Raw genomic sequence first — 23599 nt, forward strand, 5'->3', positions numbered from 1 at the left:
TTTTCTAGACTGCCTTGTATTCAATCTCAAATTATAGTCTAACCATGTTCTCTCTGAGACCTACAAAGGGATGTCAAAAAAGATGAAAATTTGGAGAGCAGAAAATTGTTTTTAAAATGTATAACTTTATGCAAATGTGTCCACTGACAATGAGATTGTTTGTCCACAATGGGTTTCCTTGGAATCAAATCTGGTTGACCTGACTTCACTTCAGGCTCTTTTGTGGACTTCCCAATCAATTTCATACACACTTCCGATAACTGCAAGGGATACCACTTACATTCTGCAACTGTGGCGGAGTGTACAGTTTAGCTTTAGGTTACAAAGCCCGTTATTGGGGAGATAATGGGCTTTGTACTTCCCCTGTTCTCTAAGGGCTCTTTTACACGGGGCAAGAGGGGATGGATTTTGGTGCTGAATCCACATCAGAATCCGCCCCCTCACAATAGAGGTCTATGCAGACCGTTAGCTTACTTTTTCCATGAGCGGTATGTTTCTGCTAACGGAAAAAATAAGCGAGCTGCCCTTTCTTCAGGCGGATTCCGCGGCTGATTCAGCCCCGCGTCCGCCTCATGGCAGCATCCTCCAGACTAGGCTCATTCATTTGGGCCTACTCCAGAGCGGGAAGCCGCGACTGTCGGAAGCAGTGACAGTCGTGGCAGGCGCATTTTGGCCCTATTCTGACGTGGCTTCCCACGTCAGAATCAGGACCAAAATATGCCTATCCGTGCCCCGTGTGAACTAGGCCTAACTCTCTCTTCCCTCCTGGCCTATATCCCGAGGTGTTTATTTGGTGGAGATGCGCTAGGTTCAGGTTTCTCCATGACTTTCTAAGTAATAGGCAGGTCTTCACCAAAGACTACTCCATCCATACATATTCTCCGACTTCCTCAGAATTTGTTAAGACTACAAGGTCTTTCATTTCTTGCACTTGCTCACCTTACCTGAAATTACCCCACAAGCTTTGCAAAACTATTCTTATAGAGCAGCCGACAGAAGTTGCTGCATTTTCGAAACATGGAGCCTCAGCCCTAAGCAGATTTACTAAGATAAGAGGCTAGAGTAATGGATTATTTTGTGCCAAACAAACTAACTTAGGACGGGTTCACACCAGTGCCCGATCTCCGTTTTCAGGTTTCCGTCTTCTGCCGACAGAAGACAGAAACCTGGCAGACAGTGTCCTGCCGTGAGCGCCTGTGAGCGTTTTGTGCTCTCTGCGACGAAACAGTTTTTTTTTTAACCAGACACAAATTCCTGCATGTCCGACTTTGTGTCCGATTAAAAAAAAACGGTTTCACCACGGACAGCACAAAATGCTCAAGGGTGCTCACGGCCAGACACTATCCAAGCCCATTGAAATGAATGGGTTTGAAAAGTGACTGCAGGTTTCCGTCTCCTGTCCAGCTTCTCGGGCAGGAAACGGAAACCTGTAAAACGGAGATCAGGCGCTGGTGTGAACCCGCCCTCACATGCAATGCACCATGTTTATTATGCATTTTTCATATTTTTCCAAGGCGTAGCTGAAAGGGAGTTGGATTATATGGGAGAAGAGCAGGGCTTAAGATGTGACAATGTGTGCTACAATTTTACCAAAATTCTGGTGTAATGTTTGACAACTTATTGGTGGTATCCATTGAGGCTAGACAATGTAAAGGTTTACTACATTTATGATCTGGCATATTATATATCTATGATTGTTCTTTGTTTAGGTGTCTGAACTTACTCCTGCTGGTGAGGTCGTGGGCCAAGCTTTTACAGTTGTTACCATAAGAGTTGTTGATCTTAACAACCATCCTCCTACATTCTATGGGGAAAATGGACCACAGAATAAATTCGAGCTTACTATGTATGAACATCCCCCAGAAGGAGAGATACTGAGGGGACTTAAAATTACTGTCAATGATTCGGATCAGGTTGGTAGAGTATATTTATTTTATTGAATTGTTTCATACATACATAGGTGATTTTTAGAGATGAGCGAGTAGTATTCAATCGAATACCTCGCTCCCATAGGAATGCTTGTAAGCGGCCGAACACCAAGGGATTAAGCGCATCGAATATTCACTGCGCTTAACCCCTTGGTGTTCGGCCGCTTACACGCATTCCTATGGGAGCGAGGTATTCGATCAAATACTATTCACTCATCTCTAGTGATTTTTATACTATTTTCTTTGCACTAACTTTTTAAAAATATTTCTAGGGTGCCAATGCCAAGTTCAACCTGCGTTTAGTTGGACCTGGGGGAATGTTTCGTGTTGTACCCCAAACTGTTTTAAATGAAGCGCAAGTGACGATAATTGTGGAAAACTCTGCAGGGATAGACTATGAAAAGTTTCATTTGTTAACTTTTAAGGTATGCTTTGCAATTTTTTTTATTCACTTTATATAATTTTGGGAACTGTTTTGCAACTTGGATGAAAATGTTAAGTCTACAGTTACACTGGTGTCATTACCTATATGTTAAAATCCCTTGGACGACCTATAACGATCATAGTAAACATCATGTTGTCTATCTGGAATGTCAGCGGTCAATGATGTAGGAGCAGATACAAAATGAAGTTGGCGGAGATGGAAACACCAAAGGTTCAAATGAGTTTTTCAATGATATATACACTCTTCAACATTACCAAGAAGAAAAAGTCTTGGAATTATGGAAATTACAGATTCGATAGTCGTCTTAATTAATTAGTCTGTAGATCTTGAAGACCATGGTAGCACGTTTAGGCCACACATGCTGCTCACAGCTACTGGTACACTATGGTGAAAATATTGCACCACTGGTTCCATGACCAAATCAATGAAACTGACTGCTGTACACCATGCCACCCCACACCAAAATCCCAGAAGTGGTTCCGTAGTGATGTTCCGTTATGAAGGTTCCTTCAAGGCATTGCCAACATGGTCTTCACAGCAATTTATGGATATCATTGTGTCTGAGATAAAAGCAGGACTCATTGTTGAAGAGGATATATCTCCATTCTAGCTTCCATTGCCACCTTGATGTGCACCATGATAGCCTTTGTAGCTGGACATCTGGTTTGCAGCGCAGTGTTGTGCTTCTCATGGCTGGTATTGATACTGTTTGCTGCCATAGATTTCTGATGTGAATTCCAATTTCACTTCCATTGCAGAATGGATCGCTACGTGCAATTCTTCCAATTAGATGATCCTTCCGTGCAGAGGTTAGCTACCACACACCTCTTCCAGTCATTCCAGTTAATTGCTGTTCTCCCAAACCAACGCAACGTTGAGCAGTACCGACAAGTTGGCCTAGATGTGTAACGTGCCTTTGTAATAAATCAGGGTCTTTCAGTTCCTGGGATTCTGTCACTCTCAATTTGTGACAAGTGGTGACAACTGGCATGTCGAAGAACAGGAGGCCTCACACAATCGCCCTACACTACTTGATCTGATTGTTAAGGTTTTGTTTGGCTAAAAAACATTTACTTACAGTCTGGCTTTTACACACCTCTCACATGCCACAGATTTGAGCTAGTTGCTCGAAAATTTGACGATTTGCAGATTTTTAGCAACGTGCTGCTTCCCCGAATTGCATAACTTTATGACCTCTACTTCTTATTGTTGTAATTTCATTGTTGAAGAGTGTATCCATGCTCTAATCTTGCTATAAGACATCAATGTGTAATTTGTAAGGGTGTTTCCACAGGGGCCTTCATGATCAGTTAACAAAGGGACTTCTGTGCTTCATAGTTATAGTAGGGGTTCCTTGGGTCTGAACCCCACTGATCACACATCAAACATGATCTATCCTATGAATTTCTTATGAAAATGGTACATAAATGGTTATTTCCAGAATACAAATTATATTTTTAAGGGAATCTCTCATCATAACCCAGCATATTAACCGGGACTCAAAATTACAATGCCTTCATTGCTCCAAAGAACACATTTGCATATTGATAACAATATGTCAGCAACAACGTTCCACTAGGTGGCCCTTGCTCGGTTGATATGCTGGCTTCTGGTGACAAAACCAAAGATCCTTGGGGAGAATGGCCCTAATAATTTTGAGAGTGGTGAGTCCCATTTTGTTCAGAAATGTACCCTTATTAAAAAAAATTTAAAAAAAAATTAGGGAATGTTCACTGCATTGGTCATGACTATTGATGTATTTACTTTTATTTTGACATATTCTTTTGTCCTTCAGCTTCTTGCCATTGAGGTCAACACTCCAGAAAAATTCAGTTCAACAGCTGATATAACTATCCACCTTCTTGATATCAACGACAATGTCCCAAGGTTCTCTTCCGAGTATTATGTTGCTAGAATACCAGAAAATTCCCCTGGGGGCTCTAATGTTGTGGCTGCAACAGTAAGTGCTCTTAATCCTTAAAAAAATCACGTCTACATTCCTATTAAATGGTCACTAATAGAGTTGATTCGAATAGTATTCGAAACATAGTTTCGAATACCTCGCTCCCATAGGAGTGAATGGAAGTGGCCAAACAGCAAGGGGTTAAGCGCCAGCCGCTTCCATGCATTTCTATGGAGCAAGGTATTCGAAACTAGAGTATCGAATACTATTCGCTCATCTCTAGTCACTAACTTTTTCAGGTGGGAGGGGCTGATTCTCCTTCTTAAACACATCTGGAACTTCAAAGGCTGTAATTTCTGCAGAATCTCACAGCGTATAATATCTTATGAAAAGTCTTCTATGTGCTTGTATCTACTTTTAGCTGCTTGTGTGGTCACAGATGGATATTTTTCAAAGACGTTCCTGACTGTGCTTCTAGATTGCTCTTTTCCTGTTTCATGCCTGTCTGGCAGTTCAGTGTTCCTAGATCTCCTACGTGATGGTCACTTGGGCTTTTCTCAGTTATTTGTTTGTTCTTGTACAGTTGCTCCTGGCAGAATAACATATAAACAAACTAAACTAGTTATAGTGGATAGGGATGGGATCGGACTGCTCCTTATTGTATACGCTCAGAGACAAATGTAAATGCACTTCAGCTAAAGGGCATCAAGAGCCTGGAAAACAGGTCTGAAACATTTCCATTTCCAGTGCCCTAACCAACAGGAAAGCCGACATTAACCCCTTCTCTGGCCCAGACCCATATGTTCTGTTTTTGGAATTTGCAGTCATTCATTAGGAGGAGATTTTGTCCTTGGAAACAAAACAGTTGATCTAAGAAATTGAGTCGCTGATACCTTTACCCTCAGCATATAAACATCCATGCGTAGGTGATTGCCATGTGTATTGATAGATGGATATGCACCTGACAGCTATCTCCATTGTATAGCTAGCATAAAGCCCCGTTCACACGGGGCGCGGATGGCGGATTTTGGTCCTGATTCTGACGTGGGAAGCTGCGTCAGAATAGGACCTAAATACGCCTGCCGCGACTTCCGACAGTCGCGGCACTCTGGTCCGGTGTAGGCCCAAATGAATGGGCCTAGTCCGGAGGGTACTGCCGCGAGGCGGACGCTGGGGCTGAATCAGCCGCGGAATCCGCCTGAAGAAAGGGAAGCTCGCTTCTTTTTTGCCGCTCACGGAAAAAAAGAGCGCTGGCAGTCTACATAGACCGCTATTGTGAGGGGCGGATTATGACGAGGATTCCACGCCAAAATCTGCCCCCTCTTACCCCGTGTGAACAGGGCCTAACTATATTGTCTGTGTATTATTTCCTCTCTGTCAGTGTGTCTGAGATACTTCTATCTCTCTAATCTCTCCCTACAAAATGGGCACATTCCCTGTCTTCTTGGGCTTTTTATGATGCCAATTATAAAAAAAATTCTTACATTAAATGTTTTTTTTTCTAGGATATTTTCCTGCATTTTAAGACATTTGACATTATAATTATTATTTCATTATCTATTGTTTATTTGATAATACATTGTATATTTAGTAATATCTGAACATTGTGATTGAGGTTCTAAAATCATTATTTTATCTAAATAAAAAACTCTGCACCCAAGGCCTCCCATCATCTGTGGAGCTACTGTTCTTTACCAAGTCCATTCAGACACCACATGACCTACTTTCCCCTTTACTGCCGCAGCGTTAAGACTACCTGCTATACTTGTTTTAAGAATATTGTCACTTAAGCCCGGCACTATCTCTGCGGAGGGCTGTGCTCATAGGTTCCCTTAAACTATTTCTGGTTTATTGTATGGGAATAGTAAAATGAACTGAAATAACTGTCTTTCCATAGGGCAATAATAATATAATCTTGAATGAGCTTTAAGCAATGTTTTTATCACAGATTAAGAGGCTATACCTCCTAATCCTCGAAGCATAAGACAAAAATCCTTTTAGTGTCCCTGTCTGGACAATGCCTTTACATCTGCTTGACTACTATTTAGGTACTGTAGCTGTCTGGTAGACTGTTTTCCATTGAATAATTCTAGTAAACAGATTATTACTAGAGATGAGCGAACGGCATTCGATCGAATATCAGGCTGCTCGAGATGTTCGATTCCAATTGAATACCACGCGGCAAATGCACTAAAAATTGGTATCCCCTAACACCTTCCCCTGGCGCTTTTTTTGCACCAATAACTGCGCAGGGAAGGTGGGACAGGAACTACGACAATGGAGGCATCGAAAAAAAATCGGAAAAAGTAATTGGCTGGCTAAATCAGGTGACCTCCACTTTATACGAATTGTGGATTTCAGATTCGGTTCAGATGAGACTGTGAACTATGTGACTGTGAGACAGGGATAGATGTACAGGCAGGGTTAACTAGGGATTACCTTTATTTAGGTGGGAATGTTACTCACCCAGCTCTTTCGAATACCTCGCTCCCATAGGAGTGAATGGAAGCGGCCGAACAGCAAGGGGTTAAGCGCCAGCCGCTTCCATGCACTCCTATGGAGCGAGGTATTCGAAACTAGAGTTTCGAATACTATTTTCTCATCTCTAGTCTAGTTATTTGCTAGTCGGGATCCCTGTCAGCTTGCGTTATGTGGGAGCTGACTTTTTCTCATAGGAATGCATTGACCAGCGTTAATTGGCCGAATGCCATACAATGTCCAGCATTCGGTCAATCAACCCTGTTCCGCCGGAGGAGGAGGAGTCTAAGATGGGTCCACAGCAGTCTCCATTGTGGTCCGATCTCAAATGTAGCAGAGTTGACACAGTGCTATTACATCTTAGATGTAGCACAGCTCAATGCACGGCCAGCTCTGCTGCATCTCAGGTTTAGCAGAGCTCAGTGCACAGCCAGCTCTGCTGCATCTCAGATGTAGCAGAGCTCAGCGCACGGCCAGCTCTGCTGCATTTCAGGTCTAGCAGAGTTCAGCGCATGGCCAGCTCTGCTGCGTCTCAGGTGTAGCAGAGCTCAGCGCATGGTCAGCTCTGCTATATCTCAGGTGTAGCAGAGCTCAGCGCACGGCCAGCTCTGCTGCATCTCAGGTGTAGCAGAGCTGTGTCAACACTGCTATATCTGAGATCAGACCACAATGGAGACTGCTGTGGACCGATCTTAGATTCCGCTTCCTCACAGACGAACTAACAAACTAAAAATGAGATGCACTAAAACTTGACCTTTATTAGTAATTTTAAAAGCCCAAAGCCTCACAGACGAGCCTCCGGCAGAACCAGCGTTGATTGGCCAAATGCTGTACTCTGTATGGTATTCGGATAATCAATGCTGGTCAATGCATTCCTATGGGAAAAAGTCAGCTCCCGCTCAACTCTTATTATCGCATTATTAGTGGCGTAATACAGGGACTTGGGCATGTTAGATGCCCCCAGGTATGCTTCCCCTGCTGTCCCAGTTGCATTCCAGAGGTGTTGTCCTCATTTGCTGAGGTGTCATAGTGGACTTGGTGACTCTCCTGAGTTGAATAGTGGTTTCCCCTGAAACAAAGCTTTTTTCCCCATAGACTATAATGGGGTTCAATATTCGTTCGAATAGTCGAATATTGAGGGGCTATTCGAAACGAATATTGAATATTTCACTGTTCGCTCATCTCTAAGGGAGCGTTCACACTACTGTCGGTGTCCGACATGTAGTGTCCGCTCCTAGTGTCCGCTCCAAATCTGTCACGGACATTAGGAGCGGACACTAGCTGTGTCCGTGACACCTGTCATTCATCTCAATGGGCATCGGGTTCGTTCTTTTGCACTCCGTGCCCGTCCTTCCCTGTCCGCAAGTGAAGATGTCCGACTTCTCAAGCGGACAGAAGAACCCTGCATGGAAACTGCTCTCGGGCAGCAATGGGGACGCGCTCACCGGCATTTCAGCGCTGGGGCCCGCCCTCATTGTTGCGGAGAGCTCATTTGCATACCGGTTAAAACCGGTATTTCTACGGAACGGCACGGCGGAGACCACATCTAAAGGTAGCAGACGAATAGCCTTTCTTAAGGCTATTCCGACGTGGTCATTAGAAAAAATTTTAGTTTAGTGGTAGAATCCCTTTAAACGCGTCTTCCCATCTCAGGGTTTCTCCTTTGGTGTCTCCAGGACACTGATCCAGCATTGTTCTAGTCCTTATTAGAGATGAGCGAGTAGTTCTCGATCGAGTAGGTATTCGATCGAATACTACGGTATTCGAAATACTCGTACTTGAATGGAAAAGTTCGATGCAGAACCAGCATTGATTGGCCGAATGCTATACAGTCGGCCAATCAACGCTGGTTGTTCTCCTACCTTTAGAAGTCTTCTCTGTGCAGCTTCCCCGCGGCGTCTTCCGGCTCTTCATTCACTCTGCCAGGCATCGGGCCTGGGCAGAGCCGACTGCGCATGTCCGCTTGTAGTGCGGGCATGCGCAGTCGGCTCTGCCCAGGCCCGATGCCTGGCAGAGTGAATTCAGAGCCGGAAGATGCCGCGGGGACACTGCAAGGAGAAGACTGCTCGGAGGATCCAGCCTGACCCTCACTCGTGGACTTGGTAAGTATAATTTGATCGAACGTTGCCTACCCCTGAAACGAGCATTTTCCCCCCATAGACTATAATAGGGTTCGATAGTCGATTCGAGTAGTCGAATATTGAGGGGCTACTCGAAACGAATATCGAACCTCGAACATTTTACTGTTCGCTCATGTCTAGTCCTTATCAGGGCTCAGCAGCTTAGAAGAGAGGAGCGTAAGATGGGTAAAGCAAAGTACAGTTTAGTTAGTTTAAGCTACAAGTTTGAATATGATCTTGGAAATAGAAAACCTCTTACAAATGGGACTGTCAATTTGTTTATCTGTACAATGTGGATACCAAATTCACTTGTTCAATTATCTGTGCCATATAAACTAAAAAGCAGAATCTCATTGAAAATAATGAGATGTGGAAATCACACCAAAATCCGCCATGTAAAGAACCTTCAACTCAGGTCATTTACAAGGCAAAGTAACATGCCAAATGGCATGGTTTCCTTTTCTTTTGAATTGTCTTGTCACTGGAACACAACATATAAACCTAGCCCAGCAGATAGATAGGCTCGCAGTCGCATCACCTGAATGGAACTGTGTTTTCCCTTTGTGAATCAACGCTTTCGTTGCAAAGATATTCCCTGTTATGTCGATATGCAAATGAGATATTTGGATTGACGAGGGAAATGCTGCATACCTCTTTGCGCAACAGTTATGCAAAGTGCTAGTTTGCATATTGAAAAAATAGCAATATCTTGGCATTGGAGGCACACAATATCTAGGCAACAAAGGGGAAAATGCAGTTTATTCGGTTAATATTTACCTATATGCAGGGCTGAGTTGATAAGTGGGGTTCTGGGGGTAGACCTCCTTCAAGCTTCCAAAATTAAGACAAAACATACAAATTTGTAACAAAAACATGGCAACTGCAATTCCGCTGGTCTTGCCCTGGTCTATAATTGGTATTGTTACATAGTTGTGTCAGAAGGGTAAGCCAACAGATATTCATTCACCAGAAACCAAAACTTTTCCCTATGAAAATTCGAGCCTCGGGCAGGACTTCGGCTTAGCAACTTGACTCGGTCACTCAAAGTAGGGAATGTGAGCCTTTCTGGGCAGTGTGGGGTATAGGAGTTTGGAGTACTGTTTCCATATTCCTCATTTACATGTTCTGGAATAAATTAATGAATATCTTTTCAACACAGGCATGAATTCCCAGGGGGTGAAGGTATTACGTTCAGGTGATACTGATCTATCTGGGTAGCTGGTATAATATGGCTCACCCTGGTGACTGTCTGCCTTTAATGCTTAACAATATATGATATTAAAGTACATTTTTCAATTAACAACAGTTATTATGTGTTATAGGCTACGGACCTGGACTCAGGACTTTGGGGAGAAATAAAGTATTCAATTTATGGTGCTGGATCTGATCCGTAAGTAATACTTTTATACATGTGACAAGTCAATTGATAGTTTAGGTTAAACTTAAATTTAATAGTCACTAAACTTTCTAAACAAGTTATATTTATGTGATGGCCAATGTTCTAAAAAGTAAAAAATGCAAATCACTTTATGTATTAAAAATGCTGCTTTACCTCTGTAAAAACACCCTAAAGTTCTTAGGCTTGTTTCAGAGCTCCAATCAGAGGCAGCCAGTGTCAGAGCTCAGATTAAAACCCATTGTCTGCTCCTGTGTGACACCGCCCTCCTGACTCTGCCCTCCTGACTCTGCCCTCCTGACTCTGCCCTCCTGACTCTGCCCTCCTGACTCTGCCCTCCTGTCGCTTCCCACCTGTCGCTTCCCACCTGTCGCTTCCCACCTGTCGCTTCCCACCTGTCACTTCCCTCCTGACTCCGCCCACCTGTCACCGCCCACCTGTCACCGCCCACCTGTCACCGCCCACCTGTCACCGCCCTCCTGTCACTGCCCTCCTGTCACCGCCCTCCTGACATGGCCCTCCTGTCACAGCCCTCCTGACACCACCCTCTCGACAGTACGGAGCCTAAATAGTATATCAGATGCCAAAACTATCAGCACTGATTGCTTGGGAATGGTGAGGGCTAGCGAAAACATACCAATCATGTCAGTCAGAGTACAATCTATTAACTAATGTAAAGAGCTGGACTTAGCAGTGGTGGTGAAAAATCCTCTTTAAATGTATAACTTCTGTTTGCACCCCATACATTTTACTTGTGTCTTATATATTTACATCAATTTTGTATTGGCTATTCCGTGTCAGTTGTCCAAATGAGATCATGCTTATATTCTTTTGACCAATAAGGTCATAGTCATTAAAGGAAGCCTACCACCCCCAAAATTCCTATAAGCCTACCACCCCCAAAACGGTGTATTAGCCAATTTATGTTATTGTAGCATAATTTACAACGGGCCTAACCATAGGACAAATGTTCCCCTCAGCTGACCCAGATCCCACATTTTGGGTACTGTCTCACAGTTCCAGACTAGAGATCACAATTTTAACATCATTAGGACATAGGTAAGGTTGAGTAAAATGATGGAGCATGAAGCATCTTCTGACCTGTCATCTGTGAAGATCTTGATGGAATCCCCTATCACCCCGGTTGACCTTCTGTTTATTTGGACTATTTCTGCTACTATTGGACTATGACTTCTATTGTGACAAGAGAACTGGCAATAATATGCCCCTGTGCATTGTTCTCCTGAAGAACCCAGATGGCTGCCAAGCAAAACACACCAGGACTCTTTTTGGATTATTTACTTTCTCGATAGGGACACCTGAGTGATTAGCAGGATGTTTTAGATATCGATTCCACATATTTTGGCCTCTACACCTTGTATGTTTATGTCTATAATCCTGGTAAGACCGAACTTTTATATTTAGTATTTTCATCTTTGCTGAGGTTTATTAGGTGTGTGGTTCCCTTTTGATTCACAGATACAGCTTGATGTATGGGTATATTGGTTTTGTTTGTATAAGTTGATGTATTTTATCTATGGCTCACATAGATAAGTTTTCTGAGTAATATATATATATATATATATATATATATATATATATATATATATATGTATTTCTCGAGAGTAAGATTGCACTTTGGCACAAAGGGGATGATCTACAGAATAGAAATGGTTTAGAAGCTATTTTGGTGGAGTCAACGCCCTTCAATATCTGTAACTAGAAAAGGAGATGTTGGATAGGATGTTGGAAAAAGTACCAAGTAAACTGGATACTGTGGTTTCGTTATTTAGTGAACTGGGAATACTATACATGGCATGATTGTATGAGTTCTAATAGAGTTGATACTATTATATGGACACTAGTTGTGCTATGTATTACATGACCATGTACCATACAACACATAACTATGGACTGTATATCACATGACCAGAGACTGTATATCACATGAACAAGACTGAACAAGACTGTATATCATATGACCATATAACACTTAACTATGGACTGTATATCACATGACCATAGACTATATCATATGGCCATATACGATATAACACATAACTATGGACTGTATATCACATGACAAGAGACTGTATATCATATGACCATATAACACTTAACTATGGACTGTATATCACATGACCATAGACTATATCATATGGCCATATACGATATAACACATAACTATGGACTGTATATCACATGACAAGAGACTGTATATCACATGACCATGACTGTATATCATATGACCATATAACATATAACACATAACTATGGACTGTTATATCTCATGACCATGGACTGATTTATATCCGCTGAAAGTAAGCTGAATGTGCCACAAGCAGAAATCTAGAAAATCATGTGGAATTGATTCAGAAATTATATAGGAGAATTGTTCATTAATTCTGCTTACTCCCAGTGGATAAAAATCCAGCCCATGGTAAAGTGATATACAGTCCATGGACCAGTGATGAACACACAGGTGTTTACCAATATATTTGGCTTGTTATATCTCTCCTTATCTGACATTGTCTATTGTCTGCACCATAAACGTGTGAAGTCCATCTTACTACCTATAAAGAAGGGTTTGGACCCTACTTCACGTCTAAAGAAAGCTGACCACACCCTATTGTACACACAGAAAAACGATACAAAGATTGAGTCAACGTTTCTCCTTTTTTCTGGTTTCTGGTGTGTTTTTTATATTGCCCACACCTGTTACTTGCCATAGTTGAATTTGAATGAGTGTCAGAAACTTGAAAGAAAGCTATCTTTACACAATTTTGAAAAGGTGCCAACAATTTTCTCTGGCCCATTTTTGGAGTGTTGTGAGAAGTTATGTTCAATTTGCCATTTTTTTTAAAAAAAATTTTGGTGCTGTTTCAATACACACAAAGAAAATAAACATGTCTCTAAAAAAACGTGTGTAATTACAATAGTTTTGTACAGTTTCTGAAAAAATTTGAGGGGTGCCAACACTCACAACCATGACTGTATTTCACATGGGTAAGCACAATTTATGATCCATGGCGAGTATATTCCTCATGGTGATTACGTGGGCATTACCAGTGTACCCTTTCAATTAGTGACAACTGACACAGTAGGGTCCCTGCCGCAACTGCTGGGTTTGGATAACTCTGATCCCTGGTAGTTTAACCCTTTATATGCTGCAGTCACCATGTAAAGAGGTTAGATGGGGTAAGAGATTCCCTTTGCCAGCCCCTGAGGGGGTTACTATGGTAGCTGGAGGCCTGTGACCCACCCACTTCAATGCCATGGATGGAAGACAATTAGGCTGGGGCCAATAGACGGAATGTCAGAGTCACATAGACATGTATAGTACTGTGCAATACTATACTAAAGTTTTCCGCGCGGAAAATGGAACCCATTGAAGTCAATGGGAGTCTTTTTTTCAGCGCTGATTATTTACTCGAGTTATTGTGACAAAATCAGCGTCACAAAACTGCATGTGAATGCACCCTAACATGATATTTAACCTGCACAGTGAACAAAGAAGTAAAATAATTAAAAAAAACAAAAAAAAACACAAAACTGAGATTTTTGTCGATCTTATCTACCCAAAAATTAAATAAAAATTGATCAAAGAGTTGACTGCACCCAAAAAGAGTACGGATGAAAACTGCAGCTCGTCCCATAAAAAATATACACATCTGAATCAATTAGAAATTACAAAAGTTATGATTCTTAGAATATGGCGGTGCAAAAATGAGATATTTATCTTATAAAATTTTATTATTGGGCAAAAATAGAAAAACTTAAAAAAAGCTTTTTTAAAAAATATGAAAAATTCAATTCCCGCTTCCCTAGTTTACATATACAAGAAAAATAACCAAATATTTAAATAAACCTATTACTTATCGCCACACATCCAAAAACTTAAGATATGAAAGTATTTGTCCTGTATAGTGATGGCAGAATGTAATAAAAAGTGAGAAAAACTTGTAAGCACATGACGCAACTACTACTTGTCAGTATTCATGCAGAATAATAAATGGCACTATTGTGAAATACAATTTGTTCTGCAAAAATCAAGCCCTATATTGTTATGTCAGCGAAAAAATAAAGAAATTATACATTTTGAAAAGGGGGGAGTAAAATATGAAAACATTAAAATTTTAATTGGCTTGGTTCTGAATAGTTATCTGGTTTCTAATATTGATGGCCTATCTTGAGCATAGTTCATCTATGTTAACCCTCGTTCATATCTGCGTTTGGTAATCTGGGGGTGTCCGCATGGGGACCCCCTGAATGGACTACCAAACGCAATTGCAAGCGGTGTGCCAGTGAAAGCACACGGACCCCATAGACTATAATGGGGTCCGTGTGTTTGCCGCAAGATCTCTGCACGAATCATGCAGACAGGAAAGTAGATGGTGAACTACTTTTCTGTCTGCATGTTCTGTGGGGAGACAGTGTGGAGATCATTATAGTCTACGGGGTCCGTGTGCTTTCACTGCACACTGCTTGTCAATGCATCCGGTAGTCCGTTTGTGGGGGTCTCCTCTTTACGGATTACCGACACAGATGGGAGCGAGGCCTTAGACTTGACCAAATCCTTCAGCTCACAGATTGTGAAGTACTCTCCTGTCTGCATGTTCCCTGCAGAGAACTCGCGGCAAGCACATGGACCTCATTATAGTCTGTGGGGTCCATGTGCTTTTACTGGCACACCACTTGCCAGTGCATTTGGTATTCTGTATGGGAGGGGGCTGGGTCCCCAGGGGTCCCCATGCGGACTCCCCTGAATGGAATACCAACACAGATGTGAACGAGGCCTTAGATCTACAAGGGTTCAACATCGGAGACCCCTGCAGATCTGCTGCCCTGGAACTGCACTGCTCTTGGTATGGTTCACATGCTGGAAGCCACACCGCTCACTTATCATATGATTTGCTGAGGGGGGTTTTGGTATTGCAGGGCTGCCCCAAAGGACAATGTTGCAGTACTAAAACCTGCCACTACAAATAGTACTGAACAGCATTTGAACACTTCTGGGAGACACTCTTTCCCAGGGAAGAAGATTTGTGGGGCATCGGACATCAAAAGGTTGCACAGACCAACAGGAAAGACACGGAAAGCTGTCCATCCTTCATTCCACCACTCTTCAGGAGCAAAAAAATATTTTTGCATCCACCTGCGCATGTGAAAATGTCTATACCAGCGTTGCCCCATAAGGATACATTCATAGTGATTAAAACAAGCTTTGGTTTTCTTCCAAGCACATGTACCACACTGCTATTCACTTGTGACTGAAATGTATTTTCTCACTAAAACCTTGGAAGAAGCTGTTAATTGGATCAGAGTGGGGGGAGGGCTGTCTACGCAGCTGGAATGCTGATAACTGAATATGACAGCTGCTCCAACCCCATGCATAGAAGAGAGGAGCAAATAATTGTGGCAATTTATTCTGATTTTCTCACTTTTTAAAGGTGGCAAAACTAAATATAGACATGCTGGGGGGTTTTTTTTCCCTTCGACATTGAACGTTGTGTTAATGTAATTTAGCATGCTCAGGAAGTCAGCAGGGGGATGAGGCGCCTGCAAAATTCATACTTATTCTGCATTTCTAAAAAAATTTTAACTGTTTGTTTTGAACAGTGCTTTGGGATTGGCAATACAACATATGTTGGGACGCGAGGCTTGGCTCGGATGACTTTACGAACAGAAGTTTTTATTCATGTATGCTTGTAAATAACATGGTCTACGTGCACGTGTTTCTTCTTCAGCTATGCAACGTGCCCAAGAGAACCAATTCCAGTAGATCGGGGATAAGTGTCAAAGCTCTGGGGCTAGCGCTCTATTTACTTCTATCAAGCTGCCGGATATTGCACACTGCCACTTCATTCACAGGGGAACTTTCTCTTCTCCAGTCTCCTAATTGCTGGGGTCCCAGCAGTCAGACCCCAGAGATCTGACCTCACCCCATATCCAGGGTAGGGGGTTAGTGTACATGGTAGCACAACCCCCAATTTTTTCTCACTAAGGCTCCATTCCCACGGAGTAACACGCCGCTCATTCTGACACGTAAACACGTGTCAGAGTGAGCGCTGTAAAACAGAATCCCATTGACTTCAATGGGTGCCATCTTGCACGCACGCACTACACTTTGAAATCAATGGGTTAAAAAGCTTACCATTGATTTCAATGTGTAGCGCGCGTAAAACGGCACCCATTGAAGTCAATGGGATTCTGTTTTACAGCGCTCACTCTGACACGTGTTTACTAGAGATGAGCAAGTACTATTCGAAACGGTAGTTTCGAATAGCACGCTCCCATAGGAATGAATGGGCGCAGCCGGGGCCGACATCCTGCCGCTTAACCCCCTGTGCACTGGCCACTCCCATTCATTCCTATGGGAGCGTGCTATTCGAAACTACAGTTTTGAATAGTACTCGCTCATCTCTAGTGTTTACGTGTCAGAATGAGCGGCGCTTTACTCCATGGGAACTGAGCCTAACATGTAAGAATAGCCTTAAGAAAGGATATTCTTCTCCTACATTTAGATGTCTTCTCCGCGCCGCCGTTCGGTATAAATCCCGGTGCAAATGAGCTCTCTCGCAGCACTGGGGGCAGTCCACAGCGCTCAAACAGCACTGGGGGCGTCCCAATGCTGCGAGAGAACTCTCCAGCACCGCCTCCATCTTCTTCAGGATCTGCCTCTTCACACATCTTCTTCCGGCACAGGCTTCAAACTTCTAGGCCTAGGGCAAAGCTGACTGCGCGTGCCCGCTGGCCAGTATTGTAAGCGGCCATTTTCTTGTGCACAGAGGATAAATCATTTGTGTAGCATAAACTCCTTAAAGTATCATTAGTTGCAGGTGACATGGCACCCCTTTACAAACCGCCACCTCTATGTAAACTTTGGAAGATGACCCATCTCCTTATTTGTACCCTGTCTTGTTTAGAATCTGCATATGTTACATACTATCATCTCTAGTAGTGGCATGGTTTTTGTAGTGTATAGATCTTTTCTACATTTTTAATAATTTTCACTAAAAGTCACCAACCTACCCGATGAAGACAGAGACCTTCCTAAAGGAAGAACATTTGATATAACATCTAGTTGTAATTGATGGTGAAAAATCCAGGAGGGTGGAGAGTTCCATACACCATGTGTGAGATAGCCTATTGGGTATACTTAGTCCTAGTCTATGTATTTCTGGAGCATGACGCAGTTGTCTGCTGGAGAGTAAGCAGTATAATGCAGATAAATTGCTCTCCTTGTTGAACAATGCTCCTAGGAATCCTATTTGACAGATTAAATATGTTTTATGGTTTTTTTGCTCTGCAGCTTTCTTATTCATCCCTCAACTGGGATAATTTATACACAACCTTGGGCCATCCTGGATGCCGAGGAAAATGCAAAGTATAACTTTTATGTCAAAGCGGAGGACACCGAGGGGAAGTACAGCTTAGCTGAAGTCTTTGTTACCGTCTTGGACATTAATGACCATTGCCCCGAGTTCAATGAGAACATTCAGGAGAAAACGATGGTTATTGGTTCCCCAGTAAAAATAGAAGTAAGTGCATGTTTTTATGAATGCATACTAGTAAAGTGGAAGTGGTTTGCCAGGTTTTTTTTTTTTTTTTTTTTTTTTAATTTAGCCCTTGTTAAAGGTATTCTACCATTAAAACACTTTTTCTTTCTGGTTGACATGTAGGAATAGTCTTAAGAAAGGTTACTCTTCTCCTACCTTTAGATGTCTTCTCCACGCCACCGTTCCGTAGAAATCGCGTTTTTTGTCAGTATGCAAATGAGTTCTCTTGCAGCACTGGGGGCGGGCCCAATGCTACGAGAGAACTCTCCAGCGCCGCCTCCATCTTATTCTGTAATGCCCTCTTCATGCATCTTCTTCCGGCCTTCTTCCTGTAGGCCTTGGGCAGAGCCGAGTGCGCATGCCTGCGGCCACAAGAAAATGGCCGCATACTTACTGTGTGTATTACATACACTATAAGTAAAATTAATATTAAGTTTATTAATACAGTACAATAAGAAATGGCGCAGTCCAATAGAAGCCACCATGGATCCTATGATGCTGTGGGCTTAGCGTTTAGGTGTGATGAGATTTATATTTCTTACAGTTATTATAGCTTGTAGAGCATAGTATATAATTATTGAGAGAATAAAGAGCCTATTGAGATACTTTAAGTATAATTTAAGTCCTTTCCGCCTCCAAATATTTTGGAAAATAACGCAGCAGACTTGTTTTTTCCATATCTGTTATTTACTATATTTTACCAATTTTTAATTATTTTTCCTTTTATGAATATTTATTTATTAGGACTAAACATGAAACCATATTAGTATTTGTCATCTAAAAATAGACTAGTGGGACTGCTAAAATATACAGTGCACATATGTATTTGCAGATTAGAGATGAGCGAGTAGTATTCGATCGAATACCTCGCCGCCATAGGAACGCGTGTAATCAGCCGAACACCAAGGGGGTTAAGCGCATCGAATATCCGATGTGTTTAACCCCTTGGTGTTCGGCCGCTTATACGCATTCCTATGGTGGCGAGGTATTCGATCGAATACTACTCGCTCATCTCTACTGCAGATGGTTTGTTTTTTTTAATATCCTCAATGTTCTCCTTTCTAGGCAACAGACCAGGATGCAGAAGAGCCAAATAATATCGTAAATTATTCCATCATGCAAGCCGATCCAGATAATGTGTTTGAAATCGATCAAAACACAGGGGAGATAAAGCTCAAGCCCTATATTAGGTCATTGGATGTTATTCAGAACATAACCCGTAACAAAAACTGCAAATGGTCGGTGGTGGTCCAGGCAAAAGACAGGGGCTCACCATCGTTCAGTACTACCGCGGTGGTCAAGATAGATGTCACTGAAGAGGTAAGTTCTTGATGTGTTTGTGATATATATATGTATCTATATATATATCTATCTTATAGTGTATTGTTACATGTGACTGCAGTGTCTGTGCAGTAGCGACTCAGCTACTATCCTCGGGCAATATGCATGTTCTTTGTTCTGCCGGCCATCCAGAATAAATGTCAGCTATGCAATGCATGAAAAGACCAGGTCTGCACACTCTTACATAGAGTAGTGGATCTCTGTGCTGTCTGATCTCGGGAGCCTCTTAATAATCCGGGTGCATTTTCCACCAGTGTTTTTTTCTAGTTACTGTATTTATTCCTGTTTGTGTGGTGAATTTAGATCCAGGATTTCCTGACAGCCGTATAATTTATTTGACACTGCCTCTATGGTTAATACACCTTTTACCAGTTCAGATGTACAGTATGTGTTGTAGTTGTGTGTACTGCATTTATTGTGTGCTTTTAGCCTCCTCCCATTTGCTCCATACAAATGTACACAGAGGCGTAACATGAACCTCCTGGGCCCCAATTCAAAATCTGTATCAGATCCCACCAACCATAAAGCACCATTTATAGTACTGGTCTCCTTATATTAGGAAGAGACTAGTGATGAGCGAGTATCGAATACCTCGCCGGCATAGGAATGCATGTAATCGGCCGAACACCAAGGGGTAAATGCTTTGAATATTCGATTCGTTTAACCCCTTGGTGTTCGGCCGATTACACGCATTCCTATGTTGGTGAGGTATTCGATCGATTACTACTCACTCAACACTAGAAGAGACATCTTATTGGCCCAGGTGCAACCTCTGCCGCTCCTCAAGTTACACCCCTGGATACACAGTAGCAAAGCTAGATTTGTCTTTGTGCGATATCTCATTTGTGTTTTATCCACAATTTTTTAGGGGTGCAGACAAAGTTTGTTCCATTGCACTTTTGGGGGGTGACTGTCTCCATATTGGTTTTGCCTCTGCTCTGATCTGTGCAAGTCTGTTTTTAATTAAAGAACAATTAAAGAATAAAGTTGGGGTTTTTTCTACTCTAAAAACTTTTTGTAGTATTAGACTCAGTCAGTTCAGTCTGAGAGTAGGAAGAATGTCTTAAACTTCCCCGGCACAGTATGAGAAGGATGAGTCATTGTAAATAAATGTATAAGGGAATAGGAGTAAGCCACCAGCTATATTAGCTATACATTCACCATATTACAGTATGTAAAAATTTTATGGAGATCTGAAGGTTCCTTTACCTCTGTGACTGTTCAGGGGATTTGGAACTTCATAACAGCACTTAAAGGTGTTCTCCAATACTGGATATTGATGTATTATACTTAGAATGGGGGTCCAAATTCTGGCACCTCCAGCAATTGGCTATTCTCAGCACAGTGTAGAGCAGGGGTCCTCAAACTATGGCCCGTGGGCCACATGCGGCCTGCCAAGGATATTTTTCTGGCCCTGTGACAGGGGTGCGCCGTCGCCTACTTTGTTGTATGTTTAAATGCACATACAACTGAAAGCTATCAGTGTAGGCCACGGGTCTGCGTGACCACGGCCTACACTGACTGCAGAGTGTGACCTCTGCCCCAACAAAGGCACGATGATGTAAGTCATCAGCTACTGCAGTCGGAAGAAGGAGGACACCCGGTGACTCTTTATGGGTAAGTATAATACTGGGGGGAGGGTAGGTGCATACTGTTAGAGCATATAATACTGTGTGTGTGGAGGAGTGTACTAAGGAGCATATAATACTGTGTGGGGAGGGTGAGGAATACTGAGGAACATATAATACAGTGTGGGGGGTGTACTGAGGAGCACATAATACAGTGTGTGGGGGGAGCAGCATACTGAAGAGCATATAATACTGTGTGTGGGGGGAGCAGCATACTGAGGAGCATATAATACAGGGTGGGGGGTGTACTGAGGAGCAGATAATACTGTGTGGGCGGATGTACTGAGGAGCAAGTAATACTGTGTGGGGGTGTACTGAGGAGCATATAATACAGTGGGGGGGGAATACTGAGGAGCATATAATACTGTGGGGGGAGCCGTACTGAGGAGCATATAATACTGTGGGGGGTTGTACTGAGGAGCAGATAATACTGTGTGGAGGGTGTACTGAGGAGCATATAATACAGAGTGGGGGGCCGTACTGAGGAGCATATAATATAGTGTGGAGGGTGTACTGAGGAGCAGATAATACTGTGTGGGGAGGACGTCCTGAGAAGCATATAATACTGTGGGGGGCAGCGTACTGTGGAGCTTATAATACAGTGAGGGAACCTTCTGTGAAGCATATAATACTGTGGGGGAGGCTACTGTGAAGCTTATAATCTTAAATTTTTTTAAAATATATTTCGGCCCTCCAACAATCTGAGGGACAGTGAACTGTCCCCCTGTTTAAAAGGTTTGAAGACCTCGGTGTAGAAAGTCGGAAGCAGGTAACCCTATAGTCCACACTATTGTGGACCCCATCGATCTGCTATTGATTGCCTGTCCTGAGGAAGCCATCAATATCCAGTATTGGAGAACCCCTTCAAGTATAATGCAGTAGGTTTCCAACAGTAATAAACCATAGATATAACAAAACATGACAGACTCAGACCTGCTACATTGATAAATTGTGCTACATCGGTATCTTTTTTCCATTCCTGCATACCGCAATGAATGAGATTTTTTTTCGGTAAACTTAGGACTGCTCTTTCATTGACACTTGTTGCTCACCACCTTTTTCCATTTCTAAGTTTTTATTTTCGCTCTTAGTCTTTACTTCTTGGCTTTTGTCATTCTTTGTTCGTCGCAAATTATTCTTACTTTGTCTTCCTCTTTCCAACCATTCTTCCATTCCCCATATTACGTCTTCTCATGTTTGCCATTTCCAGATCAAATCCAGGGTAAAGTCCTATGTTTTGGGTCTCAGAAAACGACCATGGATGATATTTGGAATTTGCTTGAGTACAGTCCTCTCCAGCATTTCTATAACTATGGTGATTTCCACCATCATGTACTGGAAAAGTGTGAAAAGATCCAAAATCCATCCTAGAGGCAGGGTCAAAAAAATTACAAGGGGACCACCAAAGCAGGCCTTTCATTAACTGAAGCAGTTTTTATGTGCCTACGCGATGCCAAAGGACTGCAACTGAAGTGGGTCTACAGTCATGTATTTTAATGATATTTCATTTTAGAAGTTTCTTGTCTGTAAAAGAGTACAAGAAAACCAAAGGTAGACTCGTAGTAACATACTAAGTGCATTTTAGCAAGTGTTGCAACCATGAATTGTCTTGGGCTTTTTATATTACAATGGTAGTATAGAATGAGAAGAATTGTATCCCCTTAGCCCTCAATGAGAGTCATGATCGTTCCCCGTTCAGAATGCTAAGAGATAAGCACAAAGCTATAAAAAGTGGTTGTCAAGTGGCAGACATACGGATAGGACAGTATGTACGTCAAATGTTATCTTTGTACTCTTTTACAGACTCTTCTTCACAAGGGGCCTGTGGCTGCCTTTTTGATGCAAAGTAAAGATAACCCCATGAAAGCCTTAGGGGTGCTAGCTGGTGTCATGGCAATTATGGTGGTCATTACAGTGTTAATATCTACAGCCATGTTCTGGCGCAACAAAAAGTCTAATAAAATTATGCCCATGAGGAGGATAATTAGACGCCGAAGACCAGACCATGCTCCGAGAACCATAAGGACTGAATGGTTGAAGTTCAAGAAATCCACGGGTTCCGCTGAGAAGTTTGCCATGGAAGACGTGGAAGCAGATCTGCAAAATGAGAATGGAAATAACAACAGCCAGTTTACCCCTTTTCCACCAAATGCTCCCTCCCCTCCTCCACCCCCTCGTCTAATACCAAAAGCCTGTAAGACAGAACGGAGCCTGCCGACAGTATCTGGGTCCCTTACACCCCGGATTATTGATCAACAAATGAAAGGGAGAGTCCCAAGTGCTAGCGCTGCCCTCGTATCCGAACTAAAACTGATGCTGGAGAAGAAGAATGCTGGAAGCACAATATCTTTTTATTAGCTCATCCTGGAAATGGAAATGTGATGAAAATCTGTTTGCAATATCTCTGTGTGCATTGTGTCATGTCTGCAGGGTTCTGACACGACATAAAAAGATGTATAAAGTGCAAATATAAAACAGTAGATGTGTATAACATACTATTCATCGCACACCATTGTACAGGTAGTCTTACTCACCATGTTCTCTGTCTAACTTACACCTGTCACATGGAGATGTCCCTAAGCTGGAAACAGTATGAACACTAAGCTCTATGCACACAACTGTATTATAGATGTCTGCACGAGCTGTATATCCAGGGCCACTAACAAAACCGTATCTTGTCCTGTGAGATAAAGCTGTAGAAAAGGCTTTCCTGGTGTCACTGGCCTGTTTATGAGCTTTAAAGAGTCTATTTGGTACTTGGTCATTTTATTTCATTTTATCTTATCAGGATGTTCATTACG

General features: G+C 42.4%; 1 protein-coding gene across 2 annotated transcripts in view; it reads left to right on the top strand.

Moving 5' to 3' along the window:
- The window catches only part of CDHR1 (cadherin related family member 1), a 50349-nt gene extending 27149 nt beyond the window's left edge, over positions 1 to 23200 (top strand). Inside the window, exons 11-17 of one of the 2 annotated variants that reach the window (XM_075257838.1) lie at positions 1710 to 1913; positions 2201 to 2353; positions 4169 to 4333; positions 10197 to 10264; positions 17583 to 17811; positions 18895 to 19149; positions 22009 to 22555. In XM_075257838.1, the coding sequence (XP_075113939.1) occupies positions 1710 to 1913; positions 2201 to 2353; positions 4169 to 4333; positions 10197 to 10264; positions 17583 to 17811; positions 18895 to 19149; positions 22009 to 22221 (1287 nt within the window). In that variant the 3' untranslated portion in view covers positions 22222 to 22555. Of the gene's footprint in view, positions 1 to 1709; positions 1914 to 2200; positions 2354 to 4168; positions 4334 to 10196; positions 10265 to 17582; positions 17812 to 18894; positions 19150 to 22008; positions 22556 to 22601 lie in introns of those variants that run through there. The other variant, XM_075257837.1, reaches the window with a different exon arrangement.
- Positions 23201 to 23599: the final 399 nt, after the last annotated feature.

This window comes from Leptodactylus fuscus, chromosome 10 (genome assembly GCF_031893055.1).
Source record: "Leptodactylus fuscus isolate aLepFus1 chromosome 10, aLepFus1.hap2, whole genome shotgun sequence".
In the NCBI taxonomy this organism is placed as follows: domain Eukaryota; kingdom Metazoa; phylum Chordata; class Amphibia; order Anura; family Leptodactylidae; genus Leptodactylus; species Leptodactylus fuscus.